Below are 18,780 nucleotides of genomic sequence, written 5' to 3' on the forward strand. Positions count from 1 at the left end.
TCGAGAGTGGCTGCATTTTCTGCGCCGGTGGCGGTCACGAGGGCGCGAACTAGTTCGTGAATCATGCCTAGAATGCTTTACATAAATTGCTCGGGACCGACGTCACGTTCTCGGACCCTAAGCATGAGACGACTACCGCGTAGGACAGAGAAAGAGAGAGGAGAAAGAACGTTCGTTGGCCACGGCAGAAGTGACTCAGCCCCCTGTACGCATGCGGGACACGGTTCGGAACAGAGTCGGAAACTCCGGAAAGGTGAAAGTATGCGCGACTCATCCGCGAGTCGAGCCAACTCGTGTCCTCGGATATCCTATTGCACGAAAGGATCTTGCGTAAAGCGCGCCAATCATTCGGATTACTGCGTCGAAATGGAACGATCGAATCATCGCTTCGATGAGAAACTTTGCCTCCGACTGCGACGTCTTCTTGCGCGATTCCGTGAATTTTTTATGACGAGGCCGATTATCGTGTTTCGACAACCTACTTTACACGACGAGGTAGTAAAATACCGACACTCGTGGAAGAAAGTTAGACGGAAGGATGGTATTCGTTGAAATGACGTTTTACGAAAAAGAATTAATCCTTTTATTAACGCTCAATCCGTATAACATGTATATACGACACGCACACGTACTTAATAATTAACCTTATGTTTTATATTTGATACTTTCGATCGCAGCGCACGTATTCCTATCTTTTTCCTCTTTTTCCTTCGTCGTTTCTTAAGTATCGTTCGGCCGTACGTCGGTTAGTTGCGTCCGATCGCTATTTATTCGATATCTTCATGGCGCAAGAAAGAATTCTATTCTTTCATCGTCGATGTCTCGTGGGTTCAGTGACTGACGCTTCGAGTGCTCCTGTCATCCGCGATGCTCAATGCTGGAGACTTCTGAAATAAAAAGACACGCAGCACCGCTTTGAGATCGGCCCTCGAATATTTTTCTTTTCTTTCTTTAACGACCGGAAAAATTCTTTAGATCTTATCGGATACGTACGACCCTCTCGATTATGTCTTCCGCGGCGTTTACTTTGGCAGGTCTAGCTGGAATTCCTCGTTTCGGTTCTCGCTCCATCTTATGAATCATCTTATAGACGCTCGAGTTCATTAAGTGATCGTAGTTCGGTAGATTCGTTTTCTCGTACTTTTTGAAGTTCACTCTGCGTTCATAAATCACAAAGATTACTAATAGTTCCACCAAGATAATTAATCACGTAACCTGCATCGTCGTTCTTCTTGCTGTAACTCTCGGTGAAACGAAACCACATACTTTCAGACGTACGCGCGTAAATGCACGAAGCAACCGCATTGCGTTATTAAATCATTATCGTAGGAATGCAAATTCACGCGGAATTGATAAAAAGTTAAGCTTACCCTAGAGCTCTGCCTCGAATCACTTCCGCCTGGGAAGATAAAACCTCTGCAATCATTTCGTCATTGAAGAAATCATTCGGACACCTCCATCTGCGGCCGCGCGTAAGTTCGACCTGCTTAGCCTGGGGCCAGAGATCTTGCGAACGTTTTCTCCCTCGTTGCTTTACTCTCTGCTGCAAACGTACGAAAAACATCATTCCACGATCCATAGCTATTTAAATTAATCGTTTCTTCACGATCCAGGAATGCTTTTGACACGGGGTTACGAAGGAATCCGCGTGCTTCCCGTTCAGACGTTCGATGGAATGTACGTGGCACAGATAACTTCATCTTCACGAAGTGTAAGGATACAATTAGGGAAACAAATTAGTGTTTCTCACGTTAAGTTATTAAATTTTTAGGTTCGTGTTCTTTTTTCTTTTTTGTTTCTTTTTTTTTTCTAGGATAACTCAAAAAAGAGAGATGCATTCTTTGATATTTGTCGAAGAACGACGAAATTCTCCAATACATCGATGCGATTAAGATAAAGTACAGGATGCTGGAATATGCTAGATGACACAGTGTAAGAACAAGAGTTACTGCACATTCAATCTACATTCCGTATCATTCTCTAGAATACCTGCAACTCCTGAATAACTTGATCTTTTGCCGATAGATTTGGATCTGGTTCGAAACTGCCTATAATACACATCGCCTTGTTTCCGTTATCTTTCTTTCACGATAGTAGTTTGTAAAGATCGTTTTATCGATCGATGCGACGACGAGTTTGTTTAAATATTTACCATGAGAAGAAGGTGCAGGGCTGGGCGATTTCAAAACCTTCGTCTCGTAAGAAACGACAAATTTCTTCACTCTGCTTCCTTCTTCGCTCTTTACGGACAGAGTTCCTTCCAGTTCCTGCGTCTCCGTCTCTTCGTCGTCTTCCTCGCTGGCACGAACGATTTGCACGTGTTCGTCGGAATAGGCCGAGTACGAAATATCTTCGGTGTACTCGGTCACATCGTGTTCCTCCGTTTCCTCCAGTTCCTCGTGTTCCTCGTCCCGTTCTTCCGATTCTTTCGCCTCCTCCGCGTCTTCTTGCGCTTCTGAAAAATCAAACGAACCAGCCCATCGTTTCATCGGACAACTCTAGAGCGATAACTATGCCGAAAGAGTTTCGAGTTATGCGAGGAAGGAACGCGAATGGCTGGCAAATCAAATCGAAGGCAGTCTGGTCGGTTTCGCAACGAAACGTCGGTTAGGCCGGACGTAGTTGACGCTTGGCAGCTCTTCAAAAGTCGCGAACGCGTAAAATTTGAAAATATGCGTGTGCGTAGGCTGGCACGAGATACCGATCGAGGCTTATTCGCTCGAAAATGTAATCTTAGAGAGCGAGCATACCTCGTCGCCCCTCGTCGTTGTCAGTGGCGCCGTTTTGCACGCCGCTCAGCTCCATGATCTTCTGCAGTTGCTCCGACACGATTCTCAGGTGACTCTCGATCTCGCTCGGTAGCTGCTTCAACGCCAATAACTGTCGTTGAACGTTCTCCAGCTGTTTCTCCAGGTTAATCTCCGTACTGACAAGCTCCTTGATCTTCTCTTTATCGACTTTCGCTGCCACGTTCGCCATCTCTTTCTCGATCTCGCTCAGAATAGATCCCTGTGTCGTTCGCTCCTGCTGCGTTTCCTCCTCGTGAACGCTCGCGACCTCGGCGTTCCCCTCGTCGCACGCTATCGTTTCTTCCGGTTGCTGCTCGGTTTCGCTTTCCTCCGGCTTCGATTCGGCTTTCGACTCGGCTTTCGATTCGGGACGCGACTCGAGCTCGCGTTCTTGATCCGATCTACAACCGCTTGGCTCTGGAGTGGCCGATGGTGTCGCCTGAATTCAGACAACAAACTATGTACAGAGTATACAGGGCTCGTGGATGGTGAACGGTGAACGTTCGTCCGGTCTGTCGTGCAAAGACACCGGATCGAAGTGCATACGGAACGCTTTTACCACCTGCGTCTCGTTGTTACGCTAATTTACCTGTTATCGCTTAACGAGCGAATCGGTTCTTTCAATCGCGTCGTTCAATCTCGAGTTACGTATGCACCCGCGATCCATTCGTCATCGTTTCTGGAAAACAGAATGGGATTTTGGGGAGAATCGTGATCCCGGGCGAAACGCAGCGTCCTAATTGCTTCATTTTGATATTAAGGGAATTATTATCGAGAATTTTAGCATTGGGTTTAGCATCCAGATATACGCATTTTATTTCGAATGTACTTTTCTCTCGACAATCCATCGTGAGTACATTGACATTGAGGTAATTATACGTAGATATTACATGCATCGATCTGCGCGTGCATGATAACGCGAGATTTCTGTACACTCGTTAGACTAGATATCAATGGATCGACGTGCGAGCGCGATCACTGAACTTCTTTAAGTACATACTACGTTACGTATACTTGCAGGACCGTGCATTTTACCATGCATTACCTTAAACGTATGCCACGTCTCTTTCGTCAGCTGGTTAAGTAAAATATGTAACGTTTAACGGACAAACTACTTTCACAATTTTTCCCGCGAAAGACAAGTTTAGTTTATGTGTGTTTTTTTTTTTTTTTTCTTTTAGTCGATGAATAAATTCTCGTTGTCCGGCTGCTGCACGGCCCTGGAAACAAGTATAATTGGCTATCTCTAGTTACGAGAGAAAGGTTACGGTTACATTGGACAGAAGATACAACACACACTTTTACGAACGACGAACACTTTTTCATTTTTTTTATACGTTTACAGATGGTCCATGATGATCTAGCGTCTGTTAGGGATGTCCTAGAACAAGTGATGTCGTTTTAAATCTAAACATAATCGTAATCATTAATAGTACCGTCTCGAATCACCTTATCTAAATAGACGTTGATTAGACTGTTTACTCGATACGAATATTACTTGTACATGTACAGCAAAATGATCGAGGTACAAGGGACAAACGCATATGCCACTAATCTAGTGAAATCCACGTCTATACGATTCGTTAGACCCTCGTAAAGAATAGTGGGCACGAAAGATAGCCTACGACCGTCACGATCGTTATCCTGCATCATCTTTTTATCGTTAATCGTTCGATCGGCCGATTCTCTGGTCAACTTCGTAGGAAGCCAATTAAAGAGATAGCTCCCGAAAGTATCGGAGATGTTGGAAGAGCCGGCAGATATGCTACCTCTGGATGATCTTGAGAGTCGTCTACTGCCACGGTGAAAAACCTCGGCCGAGATAAAGTCTTTGGAGGAACGGATCAAATTGGAAAGGACGTCGTCTTCTTTCATGGACGACACGGGCGCGTCGGTTTGGCGCGAGTTCAAGGACGAACAGCCTGGAATAACGACGGAAGAATCGGGAATACCTCGGACAACCTGGCAGCCAATGTATTTTACGATTAAACCAAGAGCGTCCAAGTGGTTTTTAAGGATACGTTCGACGTAACGAGTTCGAGCGAAAAATTTCTTCCTCGACGACGAGACAACGGTGGGGCGTGCCGAGAAACGATCGCGAAGATCCTGCAAATCGAAGAATACGTTCTCCAACAGATACGTCTCTAAATAACGACCTTTCGTTTTAATCGTTGTCGAGCTTCTCCTTCTGTCTCTCCTGTCAACATCCTTCGAACACGCTACGTCTTTGACATAGTTGATCAAACGGACAAGATTGCGCGAAAGAATGCGCCGAATGTAATGACCTTTAAAGTACAAACGTTTATCAATTTGTGACTTGGGTTTTATAGAATTTCCGATGACCGTCGAATATCCTTGCTCGAAATATTTCAGAATGCCGGAAGGAAGGCGAACCGCGACAAAGTTTCCGCTTCGAACAAGTATTTTCTCCGCGTAACGAGTTTTTCTCAATTTGATAAGAGAGATTCCTCTGTTTGATAACAGCCTATCGAATAATTTGCTGGAGGAAAAGCCATCGGTCTTCTCGAACAATCCGTCGATCATTCGCCTCATCCAATTATCCTCTCGTTTCAAGTACGTCTCAAGGTAACGACCTTTGATCCTGGATTTCGAAGATTTCTCGATGCTACAGCGACGTGGAAGTTGTTGAAGCTGGTCCATGCCGCGACCGCTCGATCGCACAGCGTCGCTTTCCTGGAACCGTTCCCTGAACGAAGGCTTTACTTTAATCGCTTTCTTAACGTCACCGTGGCTTTTCTTCCCGAACAAACACCTTCGGAAGTAATGCCCTCTCGTACACAAGCTCTTCGACTTGCACTTGTTCGGCGCGCGTCGCGCTAACGCTAACGCCTTCTCTCTGCGTTTCGATAACTGTACCGGGCATGTAACATCCGATCCCAAGTTCGTACAAGTTTCAGGTTCGATATCGAGAGAAGACCGCCGACTCTGGCAAATCTCGATCGGAAGTTCGAGACATGGAGAGGACGACACCGTGGAACGCGCGACGATTGGTTCGAGCGTTTGTTGCGAGCATAAACTATCATCGAGCGGTATGGACAAAACGATCGACGAATCGTTTCCCTCGATTTTCGTCTCCGTTTCGATATTTTCCATGTTTACCTCGGGAGTAGGTGGTTCCGGAGTACTCGCGTCCTCAGGTTTCAGCAGACCCTTCTCTAGTAGTCGGTCGGTCACGCTCCGCTTTTTCTGCTTCTTTATCACCACTTTGTACGACTCGACTTCTGTCTCTTCTTGTTCCTCCTGTTTCTTACGAGGCGTCGGTATCGGTCTTTGTGGTTTTTGCAGAAACACCGAGGTACGTCTCAACTGTTCGACCAAAGGTGGTTCGGCTGTGGCGATATTCTGAAGTTCTTCGATCACCTTCGATTGTTTCAGAGCTGTGACGCGGGGCTTGAGTTTCTTAAAGTTCACCCTGGAATGCGTACGTTATTAGAAACTCGCCGATAGCGTAATTCTTCATTATCCGTTTTTAACAATAGGAGAAGGAGGACAAATAAAATAACCGAACGTATACCCCAAAACGCCTTTGTCGGTCAAAAGTTCCTCTTCTTCGAGGATCAATTGCGCGATCTCGTCGTCCGTAAGATTCTGATTCGGTACGATCTCGCTGTTGGCGTCCTTAGGCTTGTCCGGCAGTGGTTCCACTTCTGGCTTCACCTCCTCTTCGCCCGGCTTTACTTCGCACGTTATTTCCTCGTGCCGCTCGATCACAGTTTCCCCTTTCAGTATTTGCTCTGGGAAAACAGGTGGCAAATCTGCGAGCTAACGAACGCGTTTATGAAGGCCGATCGAACAGGCAGAAAATTTGAATTTTCAATCGAAGAAAATATTCAAGCAACGTGGAATTTATGGACATTGTCCTAAGATACGTACCGGAATCTTATAGGGCACGATGTTCTCTTCGGACAACGCCTCCACAGCCTTCAGCGAATCTTCTTCTCTGCGTAACACAGTCGTGCCTGATTAATAGTGTTTCGAATTGAAATGTTTCGATCGATCTGTCACGCGTGGTCTGTACACTGTTCCGCGAACAGCGATCTTCTAGGTGAGTGGAATTGGAACGGGCAACGAATTTAACTGCTTTTTGAAGCTTAATGCGAGCCGGTTCACGCGCGAAAGGGTAATGAGGGATCGTGGAACAAATGTGTGCGGTGTAAATGCCAGCAATAAAATCGCCAACCAATGATAAACAGATTTCATTCTGGGTCACCTATTTATAAGTGTTGCAATTCTCGTTACCACACGTTGCCCGTACGCTGGGATATTCTTGCTGCGACGCGTTATAATAATGCGTACGAAATATACAGGGACATCGATATGTTTTTCCCATCTTTCTCAATCATTTTCCTTTTTCGTTAAAATATTACCGATAATTCGTCTAATAAATTGCCGTGTAATGTAAATTTCGGTAGCGTTCATCGAAGGATGTTCGTCGTGAATCACGAGGTACTCGAAATAAAGTTGCAGTTAAAAGTAGTTCAAGTTAAGCTTGCCCTCCAAGCGGGTCAATCCGGTGTAACGATACAGCGTGTCGTTGACATTGATATCGAATTGTTTTCATGGCTAGCTAGTAGATCTACTTTCGGTAGAAATGCAACTACTCTCTTCGAGGAGTCGATGGATTCTCTTCTGTGCACCCCTTTTAGGTAAGTACTTACCTCTGTACACCCAGAACAAAATTATTCCCTGCTCGCATTAGTTCCTCGTGTGCCTGACCGTGGGTCAAGCTACTGATGGGTTGATCGTTTAATCTCACTACAACATCGCCGACTTTCAAACCCATACATTCCGCCAGGCTTCCCTCTGTCACCTAAGAAATATTTCTAAATCGATTTCCACTTTTATTCGATTTACGTATCGCTAAAATTTATGTAAAGATTGAAACTCGTTAGAATCATACGATTCGAGAATAATTATCAATGCGTTTCAATATGCAACATGTATGTACATATATTTACAGTCGCGGTTGCACTTTCACTTGAAATACCGCAGAGTCGGTAATGCAGGTATTTCTACCAATTCTATCTTAGAATTATTCTACCTTACCGATGTTTCTAAAACATCGGTATCATGAAATACTCCTGCACGTATGCAACTTATTATACTTTCGTGCATTAGGTTACACGAACGTTTATTGCGCAGTAATCTAGGTAAAATGCACGTTTATCAGTTTCTTGTTAATTATTCATCGACTATTTAAACTAAAAGCTATTGCTTATCTATATGTCTGTATACATTTGTATGAATATATTTAAGCAATACAAAGATAATATCTGGTATATAATATAAAGTACGTACTCTGATCACAGTCAGCGGTTGTGGAAAATCGCTTCCACCCGCCAATCGAAATCCCCATGGTGTGTTGTCAAATTTTGTGAATTTTATGCTGATAGCCATGTCGTTCTACATCTGAAATTCACGTTTTCGCAATAACATTAAACGGAAACAGTCTGCGTCACTTGAACTAGTACGTCATTAACTTCGAAGAAATTAGTGTCTAAACCGATTTCCGTGCCGATTTAATCGATTACAATGCAAACGAGTGGAAGTTAATTATTACGTGAGAGTGAATTTTGTACAGTTGTTTCACAGACCGTACTAGGTGTCCGAGTTGCCCGAAATTATGCGCATTCAAATTTCGAAGAATCTGCAGAGAGCTTCCCATCACGAACAGTAAGTTTATTTTATTTTATAATTTACGTGAATTAATAAGAATTTTGACATTGACATTCTCAAAGTTATCAATTAAGGAAAACGATACCACATTGAATGAGACATACAATGATTTATATGGACCAACGGTAGAAAGAATTCGCATTCAAAAGTTTTCCTAAATTTCATTCTCGTTACGTAACGCTGATATAAAAAAGTGACAGGAAACAAACGATTAATATTTTTAAGACTTGTGGTAATTCTATAGTATTCCCGATCGGTTTCCGAGTATCGACGACGTTTCGAATTAAATCTACTTTCCCAAATTTACTTTTCGGCGATTAAAAAATAAGAAAAAATAAAAAGGAAAGCGTTTGGAACGCGGCGGCAACCGAGAGGAATTCGTAGTATGTACACGGAAGTGGCCGCGCACCGGCCGAAACGAATATAGTTTAGTTAGTGCGCGAATTTACAGAATGATTCATGGTTACTTGCCAGTAAGTTGCGCGAGTAATCGCTGAAGAATCGTTGTATCACGATGCACGCTGAATACACACCGAGGAAAATTACTATATCACTGGATTCATGGATCGGAAGCGCGCGGCCAACAACCGGACCGGTCGATACGGCGGAAGAACCGATCGAACGAACCTGGCCAACTCTTCAACACGCACAAAACGGTGTCACGATAATGTTTGCCAGAAGGCGATCGTAGCTACCGACTTCAACTCCACAAATACACGGCCTCTTCTCTCCTCAACCTCCCGTCCCCTGTTCCCCTTGTTATCCAATCGTAAAACAGTAGGAAGCAGGCTCGATCTATTTACTGATCGATTTATTTAGATTCGGGGCCTCGATTTCTTCCTTGTTCTACGGACTCCTTCGCTCTCGCTGTTACTCTTTCGTAAAGTAACGATATCTATCCTTCTCTGTGACAAAGAGACCGAACAACCTTTTTTCATAATTTCGCGCCGAGATCAGAAGAACCGCGAATCGATTTAAAAATCGCAATGCACTCCTGCCATCTATCAACGTATTGAAAATGTCTGAATTCAGTTCTTTGCATTAAACGCGCGAAACTCATCGGTGCAAATTTTAAATATAAGAATTAAGAGACAAATTAATCGTTATGTTACTTACAAAATTGTTATATTTTACGACAATAATGTAATTTATATTTATGTGTCGTGTGATACGTTATATGCGTATCTGCATCAAATACTTGCGACTTAAAGTAAGTATGTATAAACTATATACATACTTAATGTAGGAGTACTATAAGTATATAAACACTTAATTGACAAACAAATTAAAGTAAAAAGATATATGGAGTATGAAAAATATTATAATGTAGATTTTATTCTAATCGACGTAAGCTCACTGTAATCGTTCAAAGCCTATCTTTCGATTAAACATAAAATCATACATGATGACATGGCGGACATTAATTTAAGGCAAACGTTAGAAACGTAAACTTTAGAAATGTAATTAAACGTTGATCTTTTATGTATAATTTATTCCATTTATTAATATACCTACATTTTTTGTACATAAATGATCTTCATTAAATATGATATAATATTGTAAAAATTTATAAAAAGCAACGTATATTCTGTATTACGGTTATAATGTATAATTTATTCTCTTCTTTTTTTATCATTCATATACTAACGATCAATTGATACGATTACATCACAAGAAACGATTATTCGATCGAAAATCTTTTTTTCGCTGATCATTTTCTAAGTTGATAAAAGCATAATACACACTCTCATAATAAATAGCGAATATATGACGTTTGCGCTGACAGATGTCAGTAGTTCGCAAATTTGTTATGCCTATATGTAAGTATGTAAGTACCATTTATACTACATACAACATGAAAGTAGCATGTATATACGTTAAAACATAATAATGCTGTATCATAGAAGTAAAAATTTAGTTAAATATTAAAGTGCGCATAATTTAAGGTGTTCAGAAATTTACATGAAACGATATATCAAGTAAGTATTACCAGTATTACACTTACAAGTTTTAAGAAAAGCTAGGTATGTAATTTATAGCTTCATTTAACATTTTATGCTTTTAAGTAGGTGCCTATTATAACATATTTATAAATTACTATCTTTTAGTAATTATGATATGCCAATATCTAAAAATTTCTGTCATTCACAAATAAACAAACAAATGAATATTATTATCGGCTATAAGCATATATGATATTTAAAGTATTTATTTAATGGTTAATAACAGTCAACAAAAGTAGCTACAAGAATACTTCCAGCCTATAATTGACTGCAGTATCTATGGAAAATGGTGGATATAAAAAATAATATAAATAAATCATACGAGTCTAATCATGAATCAAGAACCAGAATTAACAGTTCTGATACTGTGCCATCAACACCTTCTTCGTCGTCTGATTATATGACAGGAGAAGCAGATGATAGTTCAGACAGTAAAGCTGCTATACCTTTTAGTTTAAAATCAGTGGAAACTGTACTTTCATTATCTAAGGTATGAAATAATTTATATAAATATAATATAACAGATATTGTAATAATTCTTTGTTTCATTTAATTATATTTCATTTCTAGGCTACTTCTGAAGAATATCTTAAAGATATGATAGAAAAATGTAAGCAAATGGTCTTAGAAAGTGCAGAATGTTCTGATGAACGAAAATGGCTTGTTAGACGATTAATTGAATTACGCTTAAGAGTACAAGAATTAAGAGAGACATCAGAAGAAAATTTGCTTGAAACAGAAGTCATTTTAGGACATCATTTAGTACCACAAAAATATTATATAACTACTTCTGGGCCTGTATATTGTGATCATTGTAGTGGAGCTATTTGGACCATGCTCCAATCATGGTATATGTGTAGCGGTAAGACTCGTTAAAATATAATTTATTATCTTTAAATGTGGGTTTCCATGATGTTTAATTTTTACAATATTATTATAGATTGCAAATTTTGTTGCCATTGGAAATGTCTAAATAATATATGTAGAGTGTGTGTTCATGTAGTTGCTAGTGAAGCTGGTGGTTATACTTACACAAAAGATATTTGTCCTGAACAGGGTTTATCAAGTCAGAAATACAGATGTGCTGAATGCAAAGTTCAAATAACATTTAGTAAGTATATTCATTAATAAACACATTATAAGTGGTATATTATTAGATTGAAATAAACTCACTTTAGAAAAGAGTAACTTTCTATGTACAAGAGATATTCTACATTGTTGTGATGTAGATAAACCATATTTTTATTACAAGCTTTCTCAAAAGGACTATCTTTATCTTGTTTTGGCAGTCCATTTAAAAATACAGGTAACATACATAAGGGAAATTTTTGCAAATATGGGTTACAAATGAAAACATTTTTTTTATGTATTAATATTTCCTTTAAAATACGTTATTTGTAAATATAGAATCAGCATGGATTGAACCCCGTCTTTGTGACTATAGTGGATTGTATTATTGCCAAAGATGTCATTGGAACACTGCAATGGTAATTCCTGCAAGAGTGATTAGAAATTGGGACATGGAACCAAGATTTGTTTCACGTGCCGCTGCACAGCTTTTAACACTTTTAGAAGAACGTTCTGTTCTGTTACTTGAAGAATTAAATCCGAAATTATTTACTTTAGTTCCAGATCTCTCTGTAGTGAAGGTAAATTAAATGATTATGACTTTGCATTAGAAAAGCAAAGAGTTTTATTAATTAAAAATAAATAATAAACAGAGGATGCGGGAGGAAATGCAGATGATGAAACATTACTTAGTTTTATGTCCAGAAGCTAATAAACAAGGATTACCATGGAAAATTGGAATACGCACTCATATGATAGAAAACTCGGGAAATTATTCGATTAAAGATCTCGTTGATCTTAATAATGGAGTACTTTTGGAAGAAATTCGTACTGTGTATGATACTATGCACACTCACATCACAGAACAGTGCGAATTATGCAAAGCGAGGTAAACTTCAATGATCGAAGATACTCTGTCTAAGTTATTTTATAACTAAGCCGCTAAATGTTAATGTACAGAGGTCATTTATGCGAATTGTGTGGTAATGATGAAATTATATACCCGTGGAATGCAAGTTCTATCACTTGTCGTCAGTGCTCGGCTGTTCATCATCGTGCATGTTGGTCGAAACAAAATCACTGTTGTTCACGATGTACAAGGCTTCAAAAGCGACGTGCTTTGCAAGATAAACAAACTCTGGACACAGATGATATTACGGAAAATGGATTGAATGCGAATGAATCGCTAAGTGATGCAACATAAACGCTAAATACAGTCGTGCTTATTGTGATTTGTGTATATATATATAATGTTTTGTGCAATTCTTTTATAAAATAAAACTGATTTTTAAAAATTCGTATCTATATATTCTATAATATATATGATATCTCAGCATCTATTTTAAATAATAGGAGATAGATATTTTTAAGTAAATCTGTTATTTTTTCATAAGTGGATTACTAATTATAATTCGCGTAAGAACGAACAATTCAGATAAAATTATTTTATACATTATTGTTGATACAGCATTTGATAAAAAATCTGTTGTCCAAAAAAATGATAGGTAATATTTTTCTTGAAGTTACTCTTTGCTAAATTAATTTTTAACAGCAACATTTCTTTCTGTTCGTTTTTAATCAAAATATAATTGCTGATACGTTACTATCTCTGTAAAATTCAATACAATTAAGGAAAACTTTACCGTTTACGTAGTAAGAACGTCACATAAAATGATAGAAAGATAATTGTTACATCACGTATTTCCTAATCGTGTTTTATGAGTAGAAATATCATGATTTTTACAATCTATATATTTTTATTATGTACCACGGTCACTTTGGCCTTTGAATCTGATTCTAATTCAATAACATTAAAAGAAACATATATTACTTCAATGGAAAAGTCAATTCAAATACTAATAAACTCCGAACAAGCGATCCATAAGAAAATTGTGAGTATTAAAAATTATTTAAAGGCACTGGCATCTGATATGCTCCCCAAGAATGAAAATACACAGAAAAAATCAACAATTGGTGATGTTTTTAACTCATTTAAATCCAAAATTAAGGCAATATTTCCAGGTATGTAATATTATTTAATATTTTTTTTAATATAAATAAGTTGATAATGTAAATTTTAGGAACATACTGGTGTGGTGATGGTAATGTATCTCCAAATGGAGAAGATCTTGGACTTTTTGATAATACAGATGCTTGTTGTAAAACACATGATCTTTGTTTGGAGAATATTTCAGCAGGAGAAAAACGAGAAGGACTTTTAAACAATGGTATATTCACAAGGTAATTAATACTTTACGTTAGATTAATTGAAAGGGACTAAAAAACATATTCTATGTACAGGTCATCATGTGAATGTGATAGAGCATTTTATCGATGTCTTAAAGAAGCTCATAACATTTTTGCTACTAATATTGGAAAAACCTATTTTAATGTTTTAAGACCCCAATGCTTTCAGGCAGATTATCCTATTGTAGACTGTAAAAAATACACAGGGTAATATATTTCATAGTTCCTTCAATTGTTTGTACAAAATATTTTTAATATGATTTGTTATCCTTAAATTTTAGACATCGATTGATGAATAACAAATGTGATGAATATAATTACAACTTCTCACTGCCACAAATAATGCAATGGTTTGATAATCCAGATTTTTAATAATTTTTAGTTAATTGAATAATATAGTGTAAGTAACTTGTAGCAAGCTGTTGCTATATTAAGTTAATTTTTGTACTAGATGAAAATATTAAAGAGCAGAATGTACTTGTTACCACTGAAACAAATATTAGCGCTTAATAAAGTGCTTGTTATAGTTAGAAATGTTCAAATTCAAGTGTTCCTTTCAGTGGTATTCCTCTTTTAATGACATGAGGTATTGTTTTAGGTACCATACTGAAAAATAAATTAAACAATTATATGCTTTTCATAACTAAAATTCTATCTTAATAAATAATTAACTTACGTAATACAATCAATAATAGGACACACTGAAAGACAAAGTGTACAGCCTGTACAATCATCTGTTACTAATGGAATGTGAGTTTCAGAATCAAATCTGATTGCTTGATAACCAGAATCAGCACAAGCCATATAACACTTTCCACAGTTTATGCACATATCCTAACGCATAGAATTGTTTACCCTTAATATATAATGATAAAAATGAATAAAACTTGAAATAATTAAAAAACAATTAAGACCTACGTCATCTATTAACGCTACCACTTGTTCTTTGTTATTCAAGTCCTTGTAGGTACTGATATGACTTAAAGCTTTACCAATAACATTTTTTATAGTTGGTACAGGCGCAATAGGTTTTGGAGCAGGTCTCGTTATTTCGACAGATTTATCGAGTGGATTCGAGTTAAGTTTAATCTCAGCTATTTTTTGTTCTCTAAGTCTTTGATATTCTCCAAAATATGGTATATTCTGAAACACAAAGCAATTATAATATATTATAGCATATTTTTATTTAGTACGTATTTATTTTATTCAGTCAGTTAGCCAAAAGTTACACTTACTTTGCCAAGAGCATGTTGTAATACAACTGGTTTCCCTTTTTGATGTTTAAACGTCGGTGGGCTTTGTCCATCCCAATTTTTTACTTGTTCTAAACTTTTCAAGTACAGCAAGGCTTTTAAACCAGTCACATAATCATCAATTAGAGTAAAATCTTGATTCTGTACAGCACTGCAAACCTATGCGTCATTTACAAATAATCCAATATAATTGACGTTATATGTAGAAAATTCATAGAAAGATAACATGGCTAACTAATTCACCTGCAAAATAGATGCTCCACAATGTAAAAACTGAAGAGCAACATCCGCTGAATCAATTCCGCCGATACCAAGTATGGGAAATCCAGGAAGATTTTTCGAAATGGAAGAAACTGCCCTTAGAGCTAGCGGTCTAGTTGCATTCCCTGACATACCTCCATAAGTTGTAGCCTTCTTAATGCCAACAGCTGGCCATGGTGTTGCATCCGCGTGCAAGCCCATTAAACTTTGAACCGTATTTATGGCAGATACTCCATCAGCATGACCTATTACAAAAGATTATTTCTTCGAACATTTATCATTAAAATATTTTAATTATTTATATGCGAAAAAGTACCTTCGTAAGCTGCCTTAGCTATCGAAACGATGTCGGTAATGTTTGGTGTTAATTTCACGAAGAATGGTATCTTTATAGCTTCCCGAACCCATCTTGAAATATTTCTTACCAATTCGGGATCCTAATATATGAAAGTTTATATAACGGTTGATAATAAAATGATAATAAATTATTTAAATTATGTACTTGGCCACAAGCTAAGCCCATTCCAGATTCTCCCATTCCATGGGGGCAAGATAAATTTAATTCTAGAGCATCAGCTCCGGCTGATTCAGCTTTCTGAGCAAGTTCCGTCCAATCTGCTCTATTGTATGTACACATAATACTGGCAATAATAATCTAAAAATAAATTTGAATCTTCATCAGCAAAAGTGATGTAGAAATCTTATAAAAACTTATATAATTGTATGTTTTTTTAAACCTTAGATGGAAAATCTTTTTTTAGTTCTGTAATGCTCTTACACCAGTAAGCTTCTGACTTTTCAGATATCAATTCAATATTCAAGAAGCTACTTTGTTCCGGACCGTAATGGTAGCGTGAAGTTGTACCTTTAATTATTCGTGGAGACACATTTGTGACAAGATCCTAAAACATTGCTTCCTTAAAATAATTTTCCCAAAAAATATTTAACAATGATTTAATTACTTTATCCAAAGAAAAGGTTTTCGTGACAACGAAACTCCATCCAGCCTCGAAAGCTCGCCTAATCATGGTACTACAGGTGGTCGGTGGTGCAGAAGCAAGGCCAAAAGGATTTTCAAATTTTAAACCGCACATTTCGACAGATATATCAACGTCATCGATTGGAGTGTGAAACTTAGGTAATTGAGGGACTTCGGATACTTCCGAATTATAGCAATTCTATCGGACAGCAAATAAAACATTGTTTAAACCACTTAGATATATGATTTTAACAGATAATTATTTCTTCGATCTTTTAAATTATTACCTGAATATATTTGTGAATATACCATGCAGCTATTTTTCCATCATTTACAGATTCGACGGTAGTATGAGCAACACCAGCGAGATCTCCACCACAGAAGACTCCGGGTACAGAAGTACTCATGGTTTCCGTGTCTACTTCCGGTAAGTTCCATTTATTCATTTTAATGGGTACCATGGCTCGCGTTACTTAAAGGTACAATTCTTTAAAGATATTTCTTCTTAAAAAAAGGAAATGTTAATGCAACTTAAATTACTACCACTCGAATCTTGCAATCCTGATCCAAAAGCAGATATAATAAAATTTGTTTTTAATCTGCAAATTTGTTCCTCATCTTCTATCCATTCGTCATTCTCGTCTTGCTCGGTTCGACAGAATTCTATTGCAACTATTTTTCCATTTCGAGTAATTACTCGTTTCGGTGATTGAAAAGGAACGAACTCGCATTTTTCTTCTCTTGCTAAATCGAACTAATCACATCGAAAAACTTAAATTATAAAATAATACAAGAAGAAAGCTATATTTTATTTTGTACGGCAATAATTACTTCTTCAGGGACGGCTCGAATGTTAGTGAATCCTTTTCTAAAAACCACGAAAACTTTCTTTGCGCCACATCTTAGCGCAGAAGTAGCACAATCGAAAGCTGTATCTCCAGCGCCGAGAACAACAACATTCCCATGAAGAGAAGGTAGTTCGTTGCTTTTACATGCGCACATTCCCGGTTTACTACCCTTCGCTACTTTTGGTAAAAAGCTCTTCGATGTAAAAAAGCCCATCTCTTCTGTAAGATTTGAGAAAATTGGAACAGTCTTTGCTTCCGGAAGACCAATTCCTAAAAAGATTACTTTATACCCGGAACTTTGAAGACCCTACAAAGTTTCAAAAAATTAGTTGAAGCTGGTTGTACTTTTTATCAATTATAGTCGTAGTATTACACGTAAATACCTGTATCGTTAAATCATTCTCTGATAACGCTTTGCCCAGTTCAATCTTAACACCTAGATCTTTGATAAGATCTATCTCGAAATTAACGACATCATACGGTAATCGATATTGCGGAATCTCTGACGAGCTTAAACCACCGATGTAATTTTCTTTCTCGAATATTGTAATATTATCATATCCCAAACGTGCAAGAAATGATGCACAGGATAAAGAAGCTGGTCCACAGCCAAACAAAGCGATTTTAGTATCGGAATGTAGAACGGTTTGTCCGGGAATTCTAGTTTGAGGTATGTTCATTTGTTTGAAGATCTAAGGAACAATGATTAACGAGTCATGACGTATTTAATGCACAAAACATCAATCAAAATTGTTTGGCTCCTTACATCTGTTGCAAATTGTTGAAGACCACCGATATTTATGGGTCCTTCCTCAGATGCATGCAAATTACATCCACCCACGCACAAATCACTTGTCGGACAAACCATACCGCAAGTAAGTCCGAGAGGATTATCGGACAGAATCGCTTTTGCTGCACCATAATAGTTCTTGTTTGAAATTGAAGTTATAAAGGATTTAATATCCAGTTGCGTTGGACATGACTTTTGGCAGGGAGCGTCTGTACATTTTAAACAGCGCGCGGCTTCTTTTAATGCACTACGTTCGCTTAATGTGGTGTGCTTTATATCATCGAAATTTTTTGTTAGAGTTGGACATTTCTGTAAAATAATAAAATAATAAAATATAAAATATATAAAAATATATAAAATAATGAAATAATAACAATCTAGAAAAAAATGATCTAACTTAAGAGTATCTATCTTGTTCAAATAAGACTTAGTCCGTAATTTTTAATCAGTAATATATCTTACAGTGCAGTTTTCATTAATATTTCTCTTCCACATTTTCTTATTTTCTGTAGTATGCGCCGAAGGAACAAAATTTGCAAATGGTTTTATTTTCGGATTTAAGCTTAAAAGATTCTGGAAAGGAACGTTTAGAATTAGATTAAGAATGTTCCTAACAGATCTTCAATGTCATGATATATTAATTACTCACTTCGATATCAGGCACATCTTTGCTAAGTAACGCGATAGATGTCATTTTTTCGCAACGATATTAAAATTTCACACAATTATTGAGTAATCACAAATATTATATTCGTAAATGTCATCAATCGTTATAACAACTGGAGCAACTTACTCCGAGTTACCGTGAACACTGACTGAGTGGTCTACTTGAAATGTATTTGGAA

At 37.7% G+C, this 18,780-nt stretch overlaps 4 protein-coding genes across 13 annotated transcripts; 2 read left to right on the forward strand and 2 right to left on the reverse strand.

Annotated features, from left to right (window-relative positions):
- Window positions 1-559: 559 nt before the first annotated feature.
- On the reverse strand, window positions 560-8,212 carry LOC117158487 (uncharacterized). 3 transcript variants are annotated; one of them, XM_033337422.2, is made up of 11 exons: window positions 8,109-8,212; window positions 7,469-7,620; window positions 6,684-6,750; window positions 6,325-6,572; window positions 5,910-6,222; window positions 2,751-3,228; window positions 2,153-2,455; window positions 1,990-2,048; window positions 1,371-1,543; window positions 994-1,156; window positions 560-887 (listed from the first exon to the last, which is right to left on the reverse strand). In XM_033337422.2, the coding sequence occupies exons 1-11, from the start codon at window positions 8,205-8,207 to the stop codon at window positions 831-833; spliced, it is 2,112 nt and encodes a 703-aa protein (XP_033193313.2). In that variant the 5' UTR covers window positions 8,208-8,212; the 3' UTR covers window positions 560-830. The 3 variants fall into 3 exon arrangements, 2 of the variants coding, with proteins under 2 accessions (XP_033193313.2, XP_033193311.2); XR_013058444.1 differs by lacking the exons at window positions 560-887; window positions 1,990-2,048 and having other exon boundaries at window positions 1,016-1,156; XM_033337420.2 differs by lacking the exons at window positions 560-887; window positions 994-1,156; window positions 1,371-1,543; ... (1 more) ...; window positions 2,153-2,455; window positions 2,751-3,228 and having other exon boundaries at window positions 3,581-6,222.
- Window position 8,213: 1 nt separating this feature from the next.
- Window positions 8,214-12,852, forward strand: DEF8 (differentially expressed in FDCP 8 homolog). Of its 7 annotated transcripts, none has more exons than XM_076618724.1 (8): window positions 8,214-8,483; window positions 10,716-10,979; window positions 11,060-11,351; window positions 11,430-11,600; window positions 11,742-11,795; window positions 11,897-12,138; window positions 12,211-12,446; window positions 12,518-12,852. In XM_076618724.1, the coding sequence occupies exons 2-8, from the start codon at window positions 10,776-10,778 to the stop codon at window positions 12,759-12,761; spliced, it is 1,443 nt and encodes a 480-aa protein (XP_076474839.1). In that variant the 5' UTR covers window positions 8,214-8,483; window positions 10,716-10,775; the 3' UTR covers window positions 12,762-12,852. The 7 variants fall into 7 exon arrangements, with proteins under 7 accessions (XP_076474839.1, XP_076474837.1, XP_076474835.1 ...); XM_076618722.1 differs by lacking the exon at window positions 8,214-8,483 and adding an exon at window positions 9,319-10,465 and having other exon boundaries at window positions 10,553-10,979; XM_076618720.1 differs by lacking the exon at window positions 8,214-8,483 and adding an exon at window positions 9,319-10,465 and having other exon boundaries at window positions 10,556-10,979.
- Window positions 12,853-13,146: 294 nt separating this feature from the next.
- Window positions 13,147-14,711, forward strand: LOC117158504 (phospholipase A2-like). Of its 2 annotated transcripts, XM_076618735.1 has the most exons (5): window positions 13,147-13,579; window positions 13,639-13,798; window positions 13,859-14,011; window positions 14,086-14,204; window positions 14,403-14,711. In XM_076618735.1, the coding sequence occupies exons 1-4, from the start codon at window positions 13,276-13,278 to the stop codon at window positions 14,174-14,176; spliced, it is 708 nt and encodes a 235-aa protein (XP_076474850.1). In that variant the 5' UTR covers window positions 13,147-13,275; the 3' UTR covers window positions 14,177-14,204; window positions 14,403-14,711. The 2 variants fall into 2 exon arrangements, with proteins under 2 accessions (XP_076474850.1, XP_033193365.1); XM_033337474.2 differs by having other exon boundaries at window positions 13,148-13,579; window positions 14,086-14,711.
- On the reverse strand, window positions 14,037-18,724 carry su(r) (dihydropyrimidine dehydrogenase su(r)). The gene is made up of 16 exons (XM_033337419.2): window positions 18,585-18,724; window positions 18,398-18,508; window positions 17,912-18,244; window positions 17,529-17,837; window positions 17,129-17,452; window positions 16,841-17,051; window positions 16,585-16,769; window positions 16,281-16,496; window positions 16,056-16,220; window positions 15,821-15,973; window positions 15,635-15,755; window positions 15,301-15,563; window positions 15,040-15,216; window positions 14,723-14,947; window positions 14,481-14,638; window positions 14,037-14,410 (listed from the first exon to the last, which is right to left on the reverse strand). Exons 1-16 carry the CDS (start codon window positions 18,627-18,629, stop codon window positions 14,332-14,334), a joined length of 3,075 nt encoding a protein of 1,024 aa, XP_033193310.1. The 5' UTR covers window positions 18,630-18,724; the 3' UTR covers window positions 14,037-14,331.
- Window positions 18,725-18,780: the final 56 nt, after the last annotated feature.

The sequence above is a fragment of the Bombus vancouverensis genome, chromosome 5 (assembly GCF_051014615.1).
Source record: "Bombus vancouverensis nearcticus chromosome 5, iyBomVanc1_principal, whole genome shotgun sequence".
NCBI classification, from domain to species: Eukaryota; Metazoa; Arthropoda; class Insecta; order Hymenoptera; family Apidae; genus Bombus; species Bombus vancouverensis.

What these genes read in the sequence shown, in the direction of transcription:
- DEF8 (XM_076618724.1), top strand. Translation starts at nt 10,776, where the DNA reads ATGGTGGATATAAAAAATAATATAAATAAATCATACGAGTCTAATCAT. An exon ending in CAAAGTTCAAATAACATTTA is followed by an intron (nt 11,601 to 11,741) that starts GTAAGTATATTC and finishes TTTTATTACAAG; the next exon opens with CTTTCTCAAAAGGACTATCT. An exon ending in CAGATCTCTCTGTAGTGAAG is followed by an intron (nt 12,139 to 12,210) that starts GTAAATTAAATG and finishes AATAATAAACAG; the next exon opens with AGGATGCGGGAGGAAATGCA.
- LOC117158504 (XM_076618735.1), top strand. Translation starts at nt 13,276, where the DNA reads ATGAGTAGAAATATCATGATTTTTACAATCTATATATTTTTATTATGT. An exon ending in AATTAAGGCAATATTTCCAG is followed by an intron (nt 13,580 to 13,638) that starts GTATGTAATATT and finishes TGTAAATTTTAG; the next exon opens with GAACATACTGGTGTGGTGAT. An exon ending in GACTGTAAAAAATACACAGG is followed by an intron (nt 14,012 to 14,085) that starts GTAATATATTTC and finishes CTTAAATTTTAG; the next exon opens with ACATCGATTGATGAATAACA.
- LOC117158487 (XM_033337420.2), bottom strand. Translation starts at nt 8,207, where the DNA reads ATGGCTATCAGCATAAAATTCACAAAATTTGACAACACACCATGGGGA. An exon ending in AACCGCTGACTGTGATCAGA is followed by an intron (nt 7,621 to 8,108) that starts GTACGTACTTTA and finishes AATATTTCTTAG; the next exon opens with GTGACAGAGGGAAGCCTGGC. An exon ending in TCGTGCCCTATAAGATTCCG is followed by an intron (nt 6,573 to 6,683) that starts GTACGTATCTTA and finishes CGCGTTCGTTAG; the next exon opens with CTCGCAGATTTGCCACCTGT.